Source organism: Trachurus trachurus, assembly GCF_905171665.1.
Source record: "Trachurus trachurus genome assembly, chromosome: 18".
NCBI classification, from domain to species: domain Eukaryota; kingdom Metazoa; phylum Chordata; class Actinopteri; order Carangiformes; family Carangidae; genus Trachurus; species Trachurus trachurus.
This window is the reverse complement of record NC_139909.1, coordinates 5,342,472-5,357,719: the sequence shown is the minus strand read 5'-3', so window position 1 is coordinate 5,357,719 and position 15,248 is coordinate 5,342,472. Positions and strand designations below refer to the sequence as shown.

General features: G+C 41.2%; 2 protein-coding genes across 3 annotated transcripts in view; one reads left to right on the top strand and one right to left on the bottom strand.

The window, feature by feature from the left end:
• The window catches only part of LOC311001710 (butyrophilin subfamily 3 member A2-like), a 59,857-nt gene extending 55,946 nt beyond the window's left edge, over positions 1 to 3,911 (top strand). For both annotated transcript variants that reach the window (XM_083992828.1, XM_083992827.1), the window contains exon 14: positions 3,901 to 3,911. The gene's annotated coding sequence lies outside the window, so the exon portion shown is untranslated. The remainder of the gene's footprint in view (positions 1 to 3,900) is intronic.
• Positions 3,912 to 4,205: 294 nt separating this feature from the next.
• Positions 4,206 to 14,497, bottom strand: LOC311001570 (atrial natriuretic peptide receptor 1; the record flags this gene model as incomplete). The annotated part of the gene is made up of 23 exons (XM_083992654.1): positions 4,206 to 4,403; positions 5,277 to 5,368; positions 6,231 to 6,329; positions 6,427 to 6,579; positions 7,056 to 7,195; positions 7,381 to 7,468; positions 7,789 to 7,882; positions 8,000 to 8,119; positions 8,610 to 8,711; positions 8,795 to 8,843; positions 9,636 to 9,774; positions 9,864 to 9,985; positions 10,103 to 10,246; positions 10,351 to 10,437; positions 10,687 to 10,831; positions 11,064 to 11,136; positions 11,230 to 11,375; positions 11,471 to 11,573; positions 12,221 to 12,325; positions 12,432 to 12,564; positions 13,319 to 13,451; positions 13,959 to 14,070; positions 14,465 to 14,497. 23 exons carry the CDS (start codon positions 14,495 to 14,497, stop codon positions 4,206 to 4,208), a joined length of 2,610 nt encoding a protein of 869 aa, XP_083848780.1.
• Between the last annotated feature and the right edge of the window lie 751 nt (positions 14,498 to 15,248).

Sequence of the window (15,248 nt, the reverse complement as noted above, 5' to 3'; positions counted from 1 at the left end):
ATCGATCAAGAAAACAATCCGTAGACACAGCCGTAACACCCACATATCATTAAATAGATATTAATGTCTGAACATTTTCACATTCTGATATGTGTATTATCACGGTTGCCAAGCAATGTTGCATAAATATGCTTATTATGAAGGCAGCTCATGTTTTATGTTGTTTAAATCACTGTGGTTCTCAAAGTGGTCGATTTTTTTCTCAAAGTTTAGAGAAATTTCTTGAAAAAAATGTAATATTTCTGGAAAAAAGTGCACTTTTTACATTTTTATCCCAAAATGTCTCTAAATATTTCCTAAAATTCATGCCCTTGGCCCTAATTTGAACCTACATTGACTAAAAAAGTAACATTATTCAGTCTTTAAATCAGTGGTTTGTCAAAGTGGTCGAACCTTTTTCTCAAAATTTAGAGAAATTTCTGGGAAAAAAAGTAATATTTATGGGAAAAAAGTGCACTTTTTAAATTTTTCCCCCAAATTTCTTTGAATATTTCCTAAAATTCACACCGTTGGCCCTAATTTGAACATACATTGACTAAAAAAGTAACATTATTCAGTCTCAGAACAAATATTTGATTGGTGTTTGTTTCCAAATTCTGTCCAATGGGGGTCCGTGGTCTAATTTGTGTCAGTTTTGGGGTCCTTGATGTAAAAAAGTTTGAGAACCACTGGTTTAAATTAAAGCCTATCTTATCTTAGCTTAACTTAGCATAACGTGCAGCCCGCGGGCCAAAACCAGCCTGCCAGAGGGTCCAATCCAGCCCTCAGGAAGTATGAAAATTACATGAAAACATTACAAGATAAAAGAGGCATAATATTGTTAAAATTGCACACATTTCTTATCAAGAAATTTCAGGTTGTTCATAACATGTTTTGTAAAGGAATAGTTCATTTACTGTAAACATCTTAATAATGAACTAAAACAAGGGGAGAAATTCAGAGTTCTTTTTATTTATAGGGTTATTATGGTATTATTTTACTGGTCCGGCCCATTGGAGATCAGATTGTGTTGCTTGTGGCCCCTGAACTAAAATGAGTTTGACACCTCTGGCATAAACAGAGGGAACGAGTTCACTGATCAACATGTTTTTATCTCATTTGTTAACAGCACATGGAGATTGTTGTTTTTTTTTTTACACTGTTTTCACTTTTCTTTGTCTTTTTACTTTTAAACACTTGATACTAAACAGTTTCTCTCTGATTCCAGTGTTTATGTGAAGCTATAGGCTCCTCGTCATCTTTAATACATCTTTAACTGTGTTTTATGTCACAGCGAACACAGAGAGAAACACTGTTTATAGTTTTTATTTAAATCTAAATTGTGTATCTTGATTTTGTTGATATTAAAAAAATATATATTATATGTTTTTCCACTTGTTAAATGTCGGTTTTTATCCAGTGAGAGTTTATTTGAATTTAAACAAAAACCATGTGAATGGAAACGCACATGAGCTCATTGTAAGTGTGTGTGTGATGTATTCAGTAACTAAAAGCTCTGAAACACACACACACACACACGCACACACACAGTGTTTTGTTACAACAGTGTGTTTGATGTGTGTGTCCTCAGAAATGTAAATGTTCTCAACAGAATGGGTGGCTGAGAGAGGGCGAGCGAGCTAAGGATAGAATGAGAGAGGAGAGAGAGAGAGAGGCTCTTTAGGTGAGTACTCATTCTATTAACAAAAACACTTCAAACACACACACACACACACACACACACGTGTTCTCTCATCTGTAATTAAAAACCAGGCCGTCGTCTCTGTGGCCTGTTGCTGCAGCTGAAAAAACAATCCAGGCTGGTTTCATCCAACATAATGTTGCAACATCATCTTCAAATACATAAATATAACCTGATTGGTTGATCTAAAAGTCCAGAATAAGGCTAAATATTTATTGTTAAAGTTTGTTTCATGAGACGTTTGACTCACTAATAAATGATAAATCATATTCTTCAGCTGCATAAACAGACCAAACCGTAACTGGAAAATAAAATAAAACTAGAGAATGCATTTCCTGAAGGAAATACGAGTGAATGCTGAAAGCTAGAAGCTGAATGAGCTGAATACATTGTTGAAACAATGCTGATTAAAGTGAACAAATTGCTGAAGCAGTCTTAAAGATGAAACGATATCTAGAGTAAAAGTAAAACATGCAAGAAGGAGGCTGTTGGAAATGGTTGGAAATTAGTTGAATTGTTGAAGATCAGTATGAAGAAATGTTATGCTGAAGTCTACTCAAATATATTTAAAACTGACAGCTTGAAAACATTGTTGAACCATTACTAATATAGATCATCTTCAAATAGATAAATATCACCTGATTGGTTGATCTAAAAGTCCAGAATAAGTCTAAATATTTATTGTTAAAGATTGTTTCAGGAGACGTTTGACACTAATAAATCATAACTTCAGCTACAGAAACGGTCCAAACTATAAATGCAAAAAAAAAAAAAAAGAAGATAAAGAGCGAGTGTGTGGAGACAGTTGTGTACTGTCGTGTGTGTGTGTGTGTGTGTGTGTGTGTGTGTGTGTGTGTGTGTGTGTGTGTGTGTGTGTGTGTGTGTGTGTGTGTGTGTGTGTGTGTGTGTGTGTGTGTGTGTGTGTGTAATGAAGAGCTGCCTTTTGCAGCTGTGCAGCTCTCATGCAGATGAGACCATGTAAAACACTCTGCTCTCAGGCTGCAGTGTTATGTTTTCCTCTCTGTTTGTCACATGCACAAACATTTTGACTTTTTTTTTTTTTTTGACAAAAAAGTCAAATTCATGATCTGATTTTTTTTTGTTTTTAAACTACGGAAGCCTGAAGCATCCAGAGTTGGCTAAATGTTGTCAGATTTATTGTCTTTCAATCCTATAAACTGTGAAACACTTAAATTGATTGATTGAAATGTTTATTTCGAATATGAAAAAGGAAAATTATTTTTAAAAAAGAGAATAAGAGAAAACATATAAACACGAGATATAGAAATATATATTTGAAAAGGAGTGAGATGAAGTAAAACGTATAAACTCCCACCCCCTAAAACTGTCCTATGTTACAAAAACATGAATATAATTTACATATATACCTAGTACAGAAATTATACATACATAAACCTACACATATCCACATATACATACATAAATACCTACATACACATGCAACACATACACATACCTACAGTACATACATGTCCACATAAACATCCATATGTACACATCTCCATGCATACAAACATACATGTACTTTATAATATAGGTCTAATACCAACATCCACCTTCAATCCCAGAAGTATTTTATTTTGAAAAGCCACAATCTGAATTCATGAGGTTTGAATTTCTCTTCCACTACAAAATCTTTGCCTCTCCACACATCACCTTCCTCCTCCTTCTCCTCTGTCTTCATCGTGTCCATGTCTCTTCAAGTCGTCCATCTGCTCCACACCGTCACATGAATATTTATGCGACGCGTCCTCGCCAGCAGCACAGATGCTAATGCTAATGAGCTAACGAAACCAAACTGATCAGCGGAGCTCGTTTTACCTGTCGGTGATGTAAGATCTTCTTCATATTGGTTCATTTGTTTTTCTGTGTGATGATGACACAACGCTACACTGTTATTCTAATTAATTCATCTTGGTTAGTTAAGTTAAATATGAAGAAACTGTGTCCAAGTAAAATTTTAAGTGATATTTATGTGAAATCCTCTGCTTAGTATTTCAGAAACTCCTTTAGATGTGTAGCGATGATAAAATAACTCGTTAATACAGACACAGAGTTATTTATTTATCTGCTGTGTATCACAAACAGGAAACAACATAAATACACATTAGCAACAATCAGAATTCAGTTGGTTTTTGTGCACATTTCAACACACAACACCGATTAATGTTCATAATAAAATCATGAATTTACTTGAGTTGTGGCGTTTATGACGTTAAATCTGAAAACTGAAAACAAACAGGAAACAGGAAGTGAATCACAGAAACTCTGACAGAATTATTTTATACCTTAAATCTTTGCCCCAGAACGAGTTTAAAGTTTCAAGTCTTAAAATAAGTTTAAGTTCTCTGATGGAAATGATGAACTGAATGTATCTTTGTTGTTTGAAACATAAAACATAAAACAACATATAACACAAACCTTTCACGAGCAAACAAACATTGAACAGAACGAATCGAATGACGAACTCAACTCAAGAGTTTTTTGGGGAGCGTCGTCGTCGTCAGGCTGCATCCAGGAGAAGATCGTCGTTCAGAAACCCCGGTATGGACGAGTAAAACTCCTGCTGCTCTCTCTCCGTCTCTTTCTCCGTCTCCATGGTGACGTGTTTGGTCGTCTTGGCGTCCGAGCCGACGTCCTTGGACACCAGAGACGACGTCTTCTTCCCCTCCAACCAGTAAGTGACCATGTCGCCTTTGCCCTGGTGGAGAGACGAGACGAGAGGTTGCAGAGTGTTACTGGGGCCGTGATTCCCAGTTGTCTGATCACACTGGTCTATAGGACGAATCTCCTTGTTGTTTACAACTACTTCCTGGTAGAAAACCAGCATGAGAACAACAGTGACGGACGAGTTTCACTATATCTAATTTTTCATGTCACTATATCACCGTTTAGACTAATCTGATGTTTGTAAAGTTTATAAAACCAATGATTGGACAAACATTACTATTTATGTGTGCACATTTTTGTAATTAGTCATGGTTATCATAGATTAGCCGGGCTAACGGTTAGCTACCTGTTTAACTTTAGTAACTCAGTGACTCAATAAACGGTCCATGAAAAAATATTTTCTCCAGCGGATATCTGAGTTACAACATGACTGAGCTAACTGGAGTAGTTTCATGTCGTGTCCCACAACGGGAGGGTTTTAACAGCTGACGTCCTGGTGTTAGCTTAGCTACCGTTAGCTTTGCTACTGCCGTTAGCTTAGCTGCTCCTGTTAGCTTTGCTGCCGCCGTTAGCTTAGCTACCGCCGTTAGCTTTGCTGCCACCGTTAGCTTTGCTGCTGCCGTTAGCTGTCCCTGTCAGCTGAGCCACTGATGCTTTCTAGACACTGTGATTCCCCCAAACTGAATAAATACAACACATAGCAACACAAAACACACACACACAGAAATAGTAATGTTTCTTCAATCATTTCAGATTTGTCTAAATGGTGATAGGGCGAGAAAAATATGATATATAGCTAAACTCTCGTTCGTTACTGATCTCATTCAAATGACGTGCTGGTTTTCTACCCGGAAGTAGTTGTAAACAACAAGGAGATTCGGTCTATGGTGGGGGGGGCACTCACCTTGACCTGCAGCATTCCTCTGCACTCCAGCACGTAGCCGCCGATCTCCTCCAGCAGGTAAAACGAAGTGGAGCTGCACTGGATCTTTAAGGCTGCAGAGTTTGGAACGGAAATATCTTATATCAGATTATTGAGTTTTTGTTTAGTCACTTCAAGGGATAGTTCAACATTTTGGCAAGTTGGCCCATTGCCATAATTCCTATAGTCATAGCAGTAGGTTCGTTACCTTTAATTGTTGGTGCAAGCTATTTTTAGAACGGCAGAGCAGAGCCGCGTGCTGCTCAGAGCTACACTACGGAGGCTCATGGGATTTCTTGGTTTCCCTCATCAAACTCATCAAATACACAATCCAACAACTCCACAACGCTCTGGTGGACAAGTTGTGACCTGCACATTCACCACGCTATGAGATAATAACACAACGTTACCACACAGAGTTGTTTTAGAGGGAAATACAGAGACCGCTTGATGAAAAACTGTCCCTGAAGGCAACGTGCATCAGCGGTTTTGCATGAATTTCCCTCTAAAACAACTCTGTCTGGTAACGTTGTGTTATTATCTCATAGCGTGGTGAATGTGCAGGTCACAACTTGTCCACCAGAGTGTTTTGGTACCTCTCTGAAGGACAGACAGTCGTACTGTCTCCAGGAACGCCTCCACCATCATATTTTCTTCCTTTTCTTTTTCGTGTCTGAGCTAAAGACCGCTAGCATCACACATATTACATAATACAATGATTAACTTTTTGTTGTGACGCCTCCCCGACGGCCTATAACTTGCGCAGGATCATGATCTGTCGTGATCGATGATTGGTCGGGGTTATACTTGTAGTGTTGCCAGTTTCCCAACCAAGACACAACAAGAATTTATGCCACTGATCGTTTAATCTGACATGGTGCGCATTGTGAAAGACAAAAAAAACATGTAGTCTGTCTGTAGTTGTGACATCATTACCAAGACTGGTGGACTCCATCCTCGACGCCGTGTTGACCGTGTCTCCAAATAGACAGTACCGAGGCATCTTCGTCCCTACAACACCTGCAACCACCGGACCTAAACCGAGAGAGAGAGAGTAAGCAAGACAGATTCAGTAATAACAGTAATAATATTCAGATTTGTTAGTTTTTTTTCCGTCAGCTCCTGTGCTTACCGGAGTGAATCCCAGCTCGTATCTGCAGCTGTGTGCTCGGTTTGTGTGGGATCCTGAAGGTTCGACAGACGCCCACCAGGTCCAGAGCCATGCTGGCGATCTCCGAGGCGTGGAGGATCCCGTTTTCCTGCGGCACTCCGGACACCACCATGTCTACACAACCACACATGCACAAAGATACAACAACAAACCCGTTAAAGGGATAGTTCACCCAAAATTGAAATTTCACTCGTTATCTACTCACCCTCATGTGGAGGGTTATATGGACATGCACTGCTACGCCGAGACCCCCTGTAACTCAGAGAAGCCACGGAGGACTCTGAAACTTCAATTTTGGGTGAACTATCCCTTAAATCCTCTTTTTTAGTGGTGCAACGGATCATTGTTGATCCGTGATCTGTTCGGTTGGTCGGTTGGCTCTATGTTGTGCAGAACAACAACATTGTTTGTTCTACCAACATGTGTGCTACCAACCCTTCCACCATACAAAAGTGATCCAAACCGTGATTTAAAACCATATTCTGATCCAATCCGTGAGGCTATTGATCCGTTGTACCTCTACTCCTTATTGTCAAAACTGTTGGTTTTAAGGACCAGCTTTAGGTTACAGGGATAGTGAAAACACTCACAGGCATCTCCGATGGTTTCCACCTTGTAGACGTCGTGGTTGTCGATGATGTCGTCAAATGTTGTGTAGAGTTTGTTGAGGAAGTCGACGACCTGGTAGGGAGTGCTGGTGCTGGACAGCTGGGTGAAGCCCACGATGTCACTGCACACCAACGGTGAACGTACCAACAGTTTAAAGATCATCACGGTCGATAGTTGAGCCTTTTTTTTCTCGTCACAATGATATTACTCAATTATCAACATTCTCGGGACGTTGAGCTATTAAAAATACTTAATCTCCACATCTGAACTCTTGATCTGTCAGTGAGACAGTTGTTAGCTCTCTACCTGAAGAAGACGGTGGCACTGACGTAACTCTGAGCCTGCAGCGGTTTCCCCTGACGTAGGTCGTCAGCTACCTGCTTAGGAAGCATACCTGCCACACAAACACACAACACAAAGCAAATATCTTTCACTCTAGTTTAGTTAACTTTCATTTAACCTGGAAAACTCCTGTAGTAAAATTATCATTGCAGTTTGTAGAGCACTAGGTTGGAGGAGGTTAATTCAAACAGGACAACTGTATAGATAACTGTATCGTCTGCATATAAACGGATCTTTGCTGGACAGAAATGAGTCACATTAGTAACTAAACTGTCATAATGAACAGTGTGTGTGTGTGTGTGTGTGTGTGTGTGTGTGTGTGTGTGTGTGTGTGTGTGTGTGTGTGTGTGTGTGTGTGTGTGTGTGTCGTACTGTATAGCAGCCGGTCAGTTTTCTGTTTCTCGTGCATCAGGTCTTGAGTTCGTTCGGCCACCAACACCTCCAGATGTTTACTGTACTTCTCCATCTGAAACAGATGTGCACCCGCAAGTTACGCTGAACTGTGATTTCCAGTCAGGATATAACACGAATGATATGAAATGATAGGATATTATAGTAGATGCAGTCTGAGGCAGGTTGTTACCAGGTTCATCATCATGTCCACTGGGCTGACTTTGACTGGGTTGATCCGGTGAACAAACTTCTTGATTTGTTCAAAGGTGGGTCGGTGGGCGGGGTTATTAGAGCGACATCGTCGGATCAGCTTTGGACACACAAACGAGACAAAACACAGTGGAAAAAGTTTGATTTGTGTTATTTCAATACATTTGACCTCAAACTAAAGAGTGTGCGTGAGTGTAAATAAAACAATGATTTAAACATAAAAACAGGATACAACCATTAAAGCAGAAGTAAGCGATCCGGTCGTTTTGGCTAGTTAGCAGCCCCCGCCCTCGTCATGGATCTATTGGTCCTCGTCCCTACGTCACCACATTCACGCGCATCCCTTGGCTGCACACACAGCCCTTCATGCCGTTCTCTCTCCTCATTGGATAAAGCTTGTAGGATACAAGGAAAGTTTTCTCCTCGGCTCAGAGCAGAGCAGAGTGACTGAGAGCCGTGTTTCGGTCCAAACACTCTATATAAGTGATTGCCGTCGGAAGATATAACTATTTAAGACTTATATTAACACAAATATTCCGCTTACTTCTGCTTTAAAGATGAATGGTGGTTAAATGTGAATGTGTACACACCTCCACATAGTCAGAAGGACATGGACAGGTGCTGTCGGCCTTACTGGAGATCAGTTCAGGTAGAGGAGGACACCAGGCGCACTCCAGAGTCGACTCCTCCGCCTGAAAATTATTCATTTATTCACTTAAAAACTATCAGCACATCATGAGCATCAAAGTTACAGTGGAGGGAGATTGTGACTTACGGGGACTGGGTCACTGCGGGTCGCGATCTCCAGCAGAATGATGGAATAACTGAGACAACAAACACAGTGTGTATTTACTATATCCTGTTCCAACACTCACATTTTTGGGACTTGTGGAGACATAAAACAGTTTCTTGCAAGGTAAATTTGTTCTAGGGTATTGTTAGATAATGATAATTTAAAGGGATAGTTCACTCAATTGAAATTGCACTCATTATCTCCTCCCCCTCATGTGGACTAAGGGCTGGGAGAGGTTTCAGAGTCCTCCGTGGCTTCTCTGAGTTACAGGGGGTCTCTGCGTAGCAGTGCATGTCCATATAACGGTTGCAAATGGATACCAACTGTCTTCGTAACAAAAAGACACACCAAAAAACATCCAAATACCTCCATAGTGCTCGTGTTGCTCGTCGTAATGTCCGTCTTGTATTGAAGCCCCGAAATGCGAAATTGTTCCGAAAAAAATTTAATAAGTCTGTATTTCAAGCTTGTTTGCAGCGGAAGCTCCTCTTCCTGGTCCGTCCAAATCTTGCAAGATTTTGATGTTTTTTGGTGTGTCTTTTTGTTACGAAGACAGTTGGTATCCATTTGCAACCGTTATATGGACATATGGACATGCTACACCGAGACCCCCTGTAACTCAGAGAAGCCACGGAGGACTCTGAAACTTCTCCCAGCCCTTAGTCCACATGAGGGGGAGGAGATAATGAGTGCAATTTCAATTTTGGGTGAACTATCCTTTTAAGACTCGGTTTAGGTAATGTTAGTCAGGTCATAGTTATTATGGGCAAGGTCAGAGTAGATCTTCAATGACAAGTGACAAAAACAAGTCCAAGTGTGACACCTGAACACGTCTCCAGTCAGCGTCGGCTCCATGTTGGAGTTATGAAACTCCGGTGGCATGTAAACCTCCAACAGTCTCTGCTGATAGGTGGACAGAGGCTCCGCCCCGTCGTCCCTTCGATACATCTTCAGTCCGTAATCTTAGAGGACAGAGCACATGTCAGTCAAACTTGTTAACATTTAAATTCTTTATTTTTACGATAAAAACTAGCATATTGTTGTTCATTACCTGTTATTTTACAAACCCAGCGGTCGTCTAAGACACAGTTTAAAGACTTGAGTCGACCGTGACATATCCTGTGTTGGTGGAGGTACGACATCCCTCTGGCGATATCTGTGGCAAAGGAGAATCTGGAAGACAAACACACACAAAAAATGTTTAAAATTGGAGATAATTAATTTTTTATACAAAAATGAACTGGAATGATTATAATTAAATTCATTATTATTAAAGGTGTGAGAGTTTACCTGAAGCCCCAGTTAAGCGGTATCTCGTCGTTTAGAAGAACGTCATTAAGGCTTCCTTTTGGGCAGTACTCGGTCACTATGGCAACATTTGGTACCTCAACACACCCACCGATAAACTTACAGAGGTTGGGGTGATCGAGTTCCCTGAAGACAGAGCAGAAAAGAGGAAAAACTACCATATATGAAAGAGGACGGGGTTGTATTGAACGGAGGAGGACGAAGACTGTGTTGGTGTGTGTGCTTGCTACCTGACTTGTTTGACTTCCTGTCGAATGGTTTTGGAAAGAGAGAAAGTCTTTGTGCGAATCCTCTTAATGGCCACTGTCCTGCCATCACTGGAGAAGAAAATTAGTTTTAATATTCCCAAACATCCAGTCGTCTCCATCAACATTGTACAGTTCGCCCAACAACCAAGGGGTGTCCTTCCCTATCATTCACTAGTTTGAGATCAGTCTGGACCAACTCGTACATCTGCCATTGGTCTGCTATTGATTTTACTAAGCACGATTGTTGTTGCTATTATAAAGTATCACAGTATTGAAGAGTAAATGGACAGATGGGAAGTCACACAGACATAGACGTACTATATCCCAGTGCAGGTGAACAGAGTTTTGCGGGTCCCTGGTTGTCCCGTACACGTGCTGAGAGCGGTGATACAGCTGGTGTTGCTGTCGCTGTTTCCCACCGGTACACTCATTATGCTGCCCATGGTCATCCGAGCTTCCTGCTCTATAGGAACAGAGAGAGCGATAGAAGGTAAATACACATTTTCTAACAGAATTAGGAATTTATTTAGAAACCTGACCTAATTTATAAACTTTGTTTGATTCCCGCATTTGCATCGAAGTTCATTCTTAACCTTTGTGATTATGGTTTGGCGGAATAACCTCAGTTGAAGATCCAATTACTTTCTTCAGTGATAAGGAACAAGAAGAAGTTCAAACCAGTGTGATTGCAGTACCTTGTTTTATTGTCGAGAAGTCGATGATCCAGCTCTCGTCCCACAACAGCTTCTGTTTCTGGTACCTCAGCCACTGCACAAGACAGATTCTTTGATTGACATTTATCAACCGATATGGAGTATTATTTGGCGTATTTCTGTGTTATTGCGTTGTGTTAAATCTTACAACAGCAGTCAGAATGAAGCAGAGGCAGAGCAGGCTGAGCGGCAGGCCGATGGCCAGCTTGGTGGCCGGGGTCATGGGGCATTCGCCACAGTCGGCTGGACAGGTGGAACAAAGCTCCGCCTCCTCACAGGCACCGTCACCACAGACTTACAGGGGAGGAAACAGCGTTCAGTTGTTACTTGTTTGCGTAATATGACAGTCGCCCAAGGTCTCTGCCCTTTACCATCCCAGTGTCACCTACCTACAGCAGGCTGAACGGTGCTCTTGGCCTCCAGAGCCACTTGCATGCGACCAACTCGGATGTGAGCGATGAGTGAGGTCAGACCAGAGTGGAGCAAAACCACCTGTAAGATGGAACAATGGGTCCACTTCTGAATTAACCATCGGAGTGACCAAAGCTAACTGTGCGTTCACACCAAAAGCTTCCAAAGCGTCAAAAACGCTCGAGGGTGGGCTTCAGACAAGACAGCTTCAAAAACGGCAAATACTTTGGTCGCTCGTCACGTGACCGACGTCAAAGTTTGATCGAGCTGGTCATTGGGGAGCCGAAGGACAAAAAAAAAGAAAAAAAGGGAGCCGAAGGAGGACGTCTCTATTCTGACAGGTTGCCGCCGAACCGCATCATAGCTAATTACCATAAAGTTAACCGTGGCTCAACTTCTCGTCCGGTGACGCTTTGGATGTGCGGTGACGCCAGTAAACGCTTTGGTCGCTCAGTGTCGCCGGGCTCTCATTGAAAATGAATTGACTTCTGGCGTTTTGAAGCTTTGGAAGCTTTTGGTGTGAACGCACAGTTAGAGGTTTGGAGTTGAACTCAGGAATGTGTCCTTACGTCCTTTTGATGATGAGTTAGTCTGCTCAAAGATTTGTATGTTGTAGCAATTCCTTTACAAAGATTGTAGCTGGATGGACCTATGTGCTTGATCTACAGCTGTTAGACTGAGTAGGATAAATTGACAACAAGACAAAGATACAGTTAAAATGGGTTTACCTTGGCGGTCCAGTTGGTCTGGGTCATTTTGCCGGATGTAGAGATGGTGTGTGTGAAGATTTTTCCATCATCAGGAATCCAGGGGCCACAGATGCTCTCTGTTGTCTGAAAGTTATTGTTATTGGTTTAATGTCTTTGTAAAATCTATTTGCAAATTATTGGAACATGATTCATTCAGTTCAAGATCAGAACATGGAAGTGCGTACTGTACCATGTGTCCCATCGGACAAGAGTGGATGTTAGCGTGGTGAATACAACAGTTGTCTCCGTCAGCGTCTTTCCAGTTGGACGGACAGTCGTGATGTTCGCAGAACCTCCGAGCCTCTGCAGCATCTACTATTGAACTAAACACATGAATGCACCAGAACAGTTCAGACCAGGGTGAGAAACCAGCGTGGACCCCAGTAGAATAATGCTGCGTTCAAGACAACTCGGAAGTCGAAAAAAAAAAGAGCTCTGAGTTGTCAAAAACAAATTGAACAGCGTCGAACTCGGAAATTACAGGTCGGAAACTCGGGTATCATTTCAGAGCTCCGACTTTCCGACTTGACGTCACGACAACATCAAAACATGGCAGCCCTCGTCTTAAACGGTTAGAATTTAGATATTTTAAGTTATTTGTTGAGGTTTTAATGCATATTTTTTGTGTAATATTGCAGTAGCCTATATAAAATACGTTTATATTAAGCTGTGATTGTTGTATTGTGTGAAATTGCGGTCCTCGTATGTGACGGAAGTAACGTTTAACTGTTATCAAGGCTGTAACATTATGTTCACTAGTCTGCGGCGTCTCCTCTCCTCTTCATTTGCTTCCAAAATAAACATCATTTACTGCTGCATTTATTTTTCGTATTAAGCTATAAGCCACAATATGCCAAACTTCCTTCGGGTATCCACATTTTTCTTTTTTCTTCCGAGTTCCTGCAGCGTGAACGCAATGATGTCGGAAGTCGGAAATTTCCGAGTTGGGAATTCCGACCTCCGAGTTGGGAATTGAACACAGCATAAGTCCGGTCTAAATTCACTCTAAAGTGACATGTAAGTCTGGTTTAAATCCAGTATAACTTGTTGCTGACCAGTATGAACACGTGTACTGACCTGTGTGTGAAGATGTGGTTATCGATGGCCCACTGGTAGAAATAATCCTGCGCTGTTACCGAATACGTGACACTGAACACTTCACCACTCTTAATGATTTCAGGAGGACGGACGACCCAAGCCATCTCCAGACCTGGGCAACACAAACATAAATGAACAATGAAGAATAATGAAGCACATTCGCTTCGATAAATGTTTATCTAGTCGTAATTGTTCAATAATGACTACTGACAGACTTTCAACTAAATATAACCAGGCTGCTTTTGACTTTTCCAACCTACTTTGTCAACTTCGACTTCAACTTTCAACTTTATTGTCCCCAAAATTCATGTTACAGAAGGGCAAAAAACACAGAACATATAAAGCACACCCACACAAACTCTACACAACATTGAACAACATTGAATGGCAGTACCCCAGAGGGTAAACTGGGAGCTGTTCCATACAATCGAGGTAAAATAATATAATAAAATAAGTAAGAGTGTATCGTAACTGTTTAGTATTTGAGTTAAGTTGGATAATGGCTTGTGTTATGAATGAGTTTTTCAGTCTTGTCTCATCAGACTGATGTCTCTAAAGTAGGAAGAAGACGTCTGTAAGACCAGTAAAACATAAACATAGACCTTGTTTAGTTTCTCACCTCCACATTCAATCATGTTGCTGTCGTTGGGTCCGTCAAGAGGCCAACAGTCGTACTCGCTGTTGTCCAAGTCGTGCCAACAAGATGTCGGACCAACATGGCAAACACACGCCTGAAGAGATCACAACACGTCACGACACGACACAACACAGCACACAGGAGTGATCGCCGACCAGAGACGAATCAATCCAAAATACAAATAACCCATCAACAAAATCCTCCACTTTTTTCTTTTTTTTTTACTACAAGGCAGAAACCACCAGAAATTAATTCCAGAGCGGTACCTTGAAATTAAAAAAGCACTCCAGGCAGCATCAGCATCAGTTTTCTCCAATTAATAACATTAAATATCGTCATTGTACCATATAATAGTTAAGATTGTTTTGTTTTATTAATTTCTCTGAATTTAAAAAACCTCTACTTTGTACAATGATCTGAAATTTGGATCTTTTTCTTTCTCATCAACAGTCTTAGAGGTAAAAGAAGATGTGTTAATGATCTCTTACCCAGAGCAGAAACCAAAATCTCTGTTTCCTCATGATGTCGTCTCAGGACGGACGGACGGACGGATGGACGAGGGGTCGTGGACATCTGCAGCGTCTGAGCTGCTGGATCTGGACTGAGGGATGAACAGAGCAGGAGGAGAGAGAGGTCTGAGTGGTCGAGCCAGGTAGGACAGACTGGAGAGAGAGAGAGAGAGAGAGAGAGATCCAGACATTTGCACCCTGCTGTTCAGACCTGACGCACTGTGTTGAACTGTCTTCACTGCCCTCTGGTGGAGGACACAAGTTCTGCACCTCTGTTTTTTATTTAAATGTCCCACATTTTCCTCTTTTCCTGTTTTATTTTGAAGAGTTAATACATAAAAAATGTATTTGTTGTTTTAAAACTCAATAAAACCACCTCAGTGTAGTTTAAAGGGATAGTAGCATTTTTTTTAAAGTGGGGTTTTATGATCTCCAAATAGCCCCTAAGTACTTTAATTGCAGTAGAAGACTCTCTGCACTCCTCCCGTTAGCAACGCCAGCCCATAATAGCCCTGCCCAGAGATTTACAACATACAGTGTTGTGAATGGACCCAAAGAAACGGCCTATTTTCACGGCCTAAAAGAGGTTTTACCTGAAAAAAAATACACAGTTCCATTGTTAGCTCTAATATAATTTTTTCCAGCCCCTCAAAGTTCAGGAAAAACACAGTTTTTATTTGGACCTAACCAACTGCTGATCAGCGGGCGCTAACCCTGGGCGGAGGGATACGTGAGTTGGTTAGGTCCAAATAAAAACTGAGTT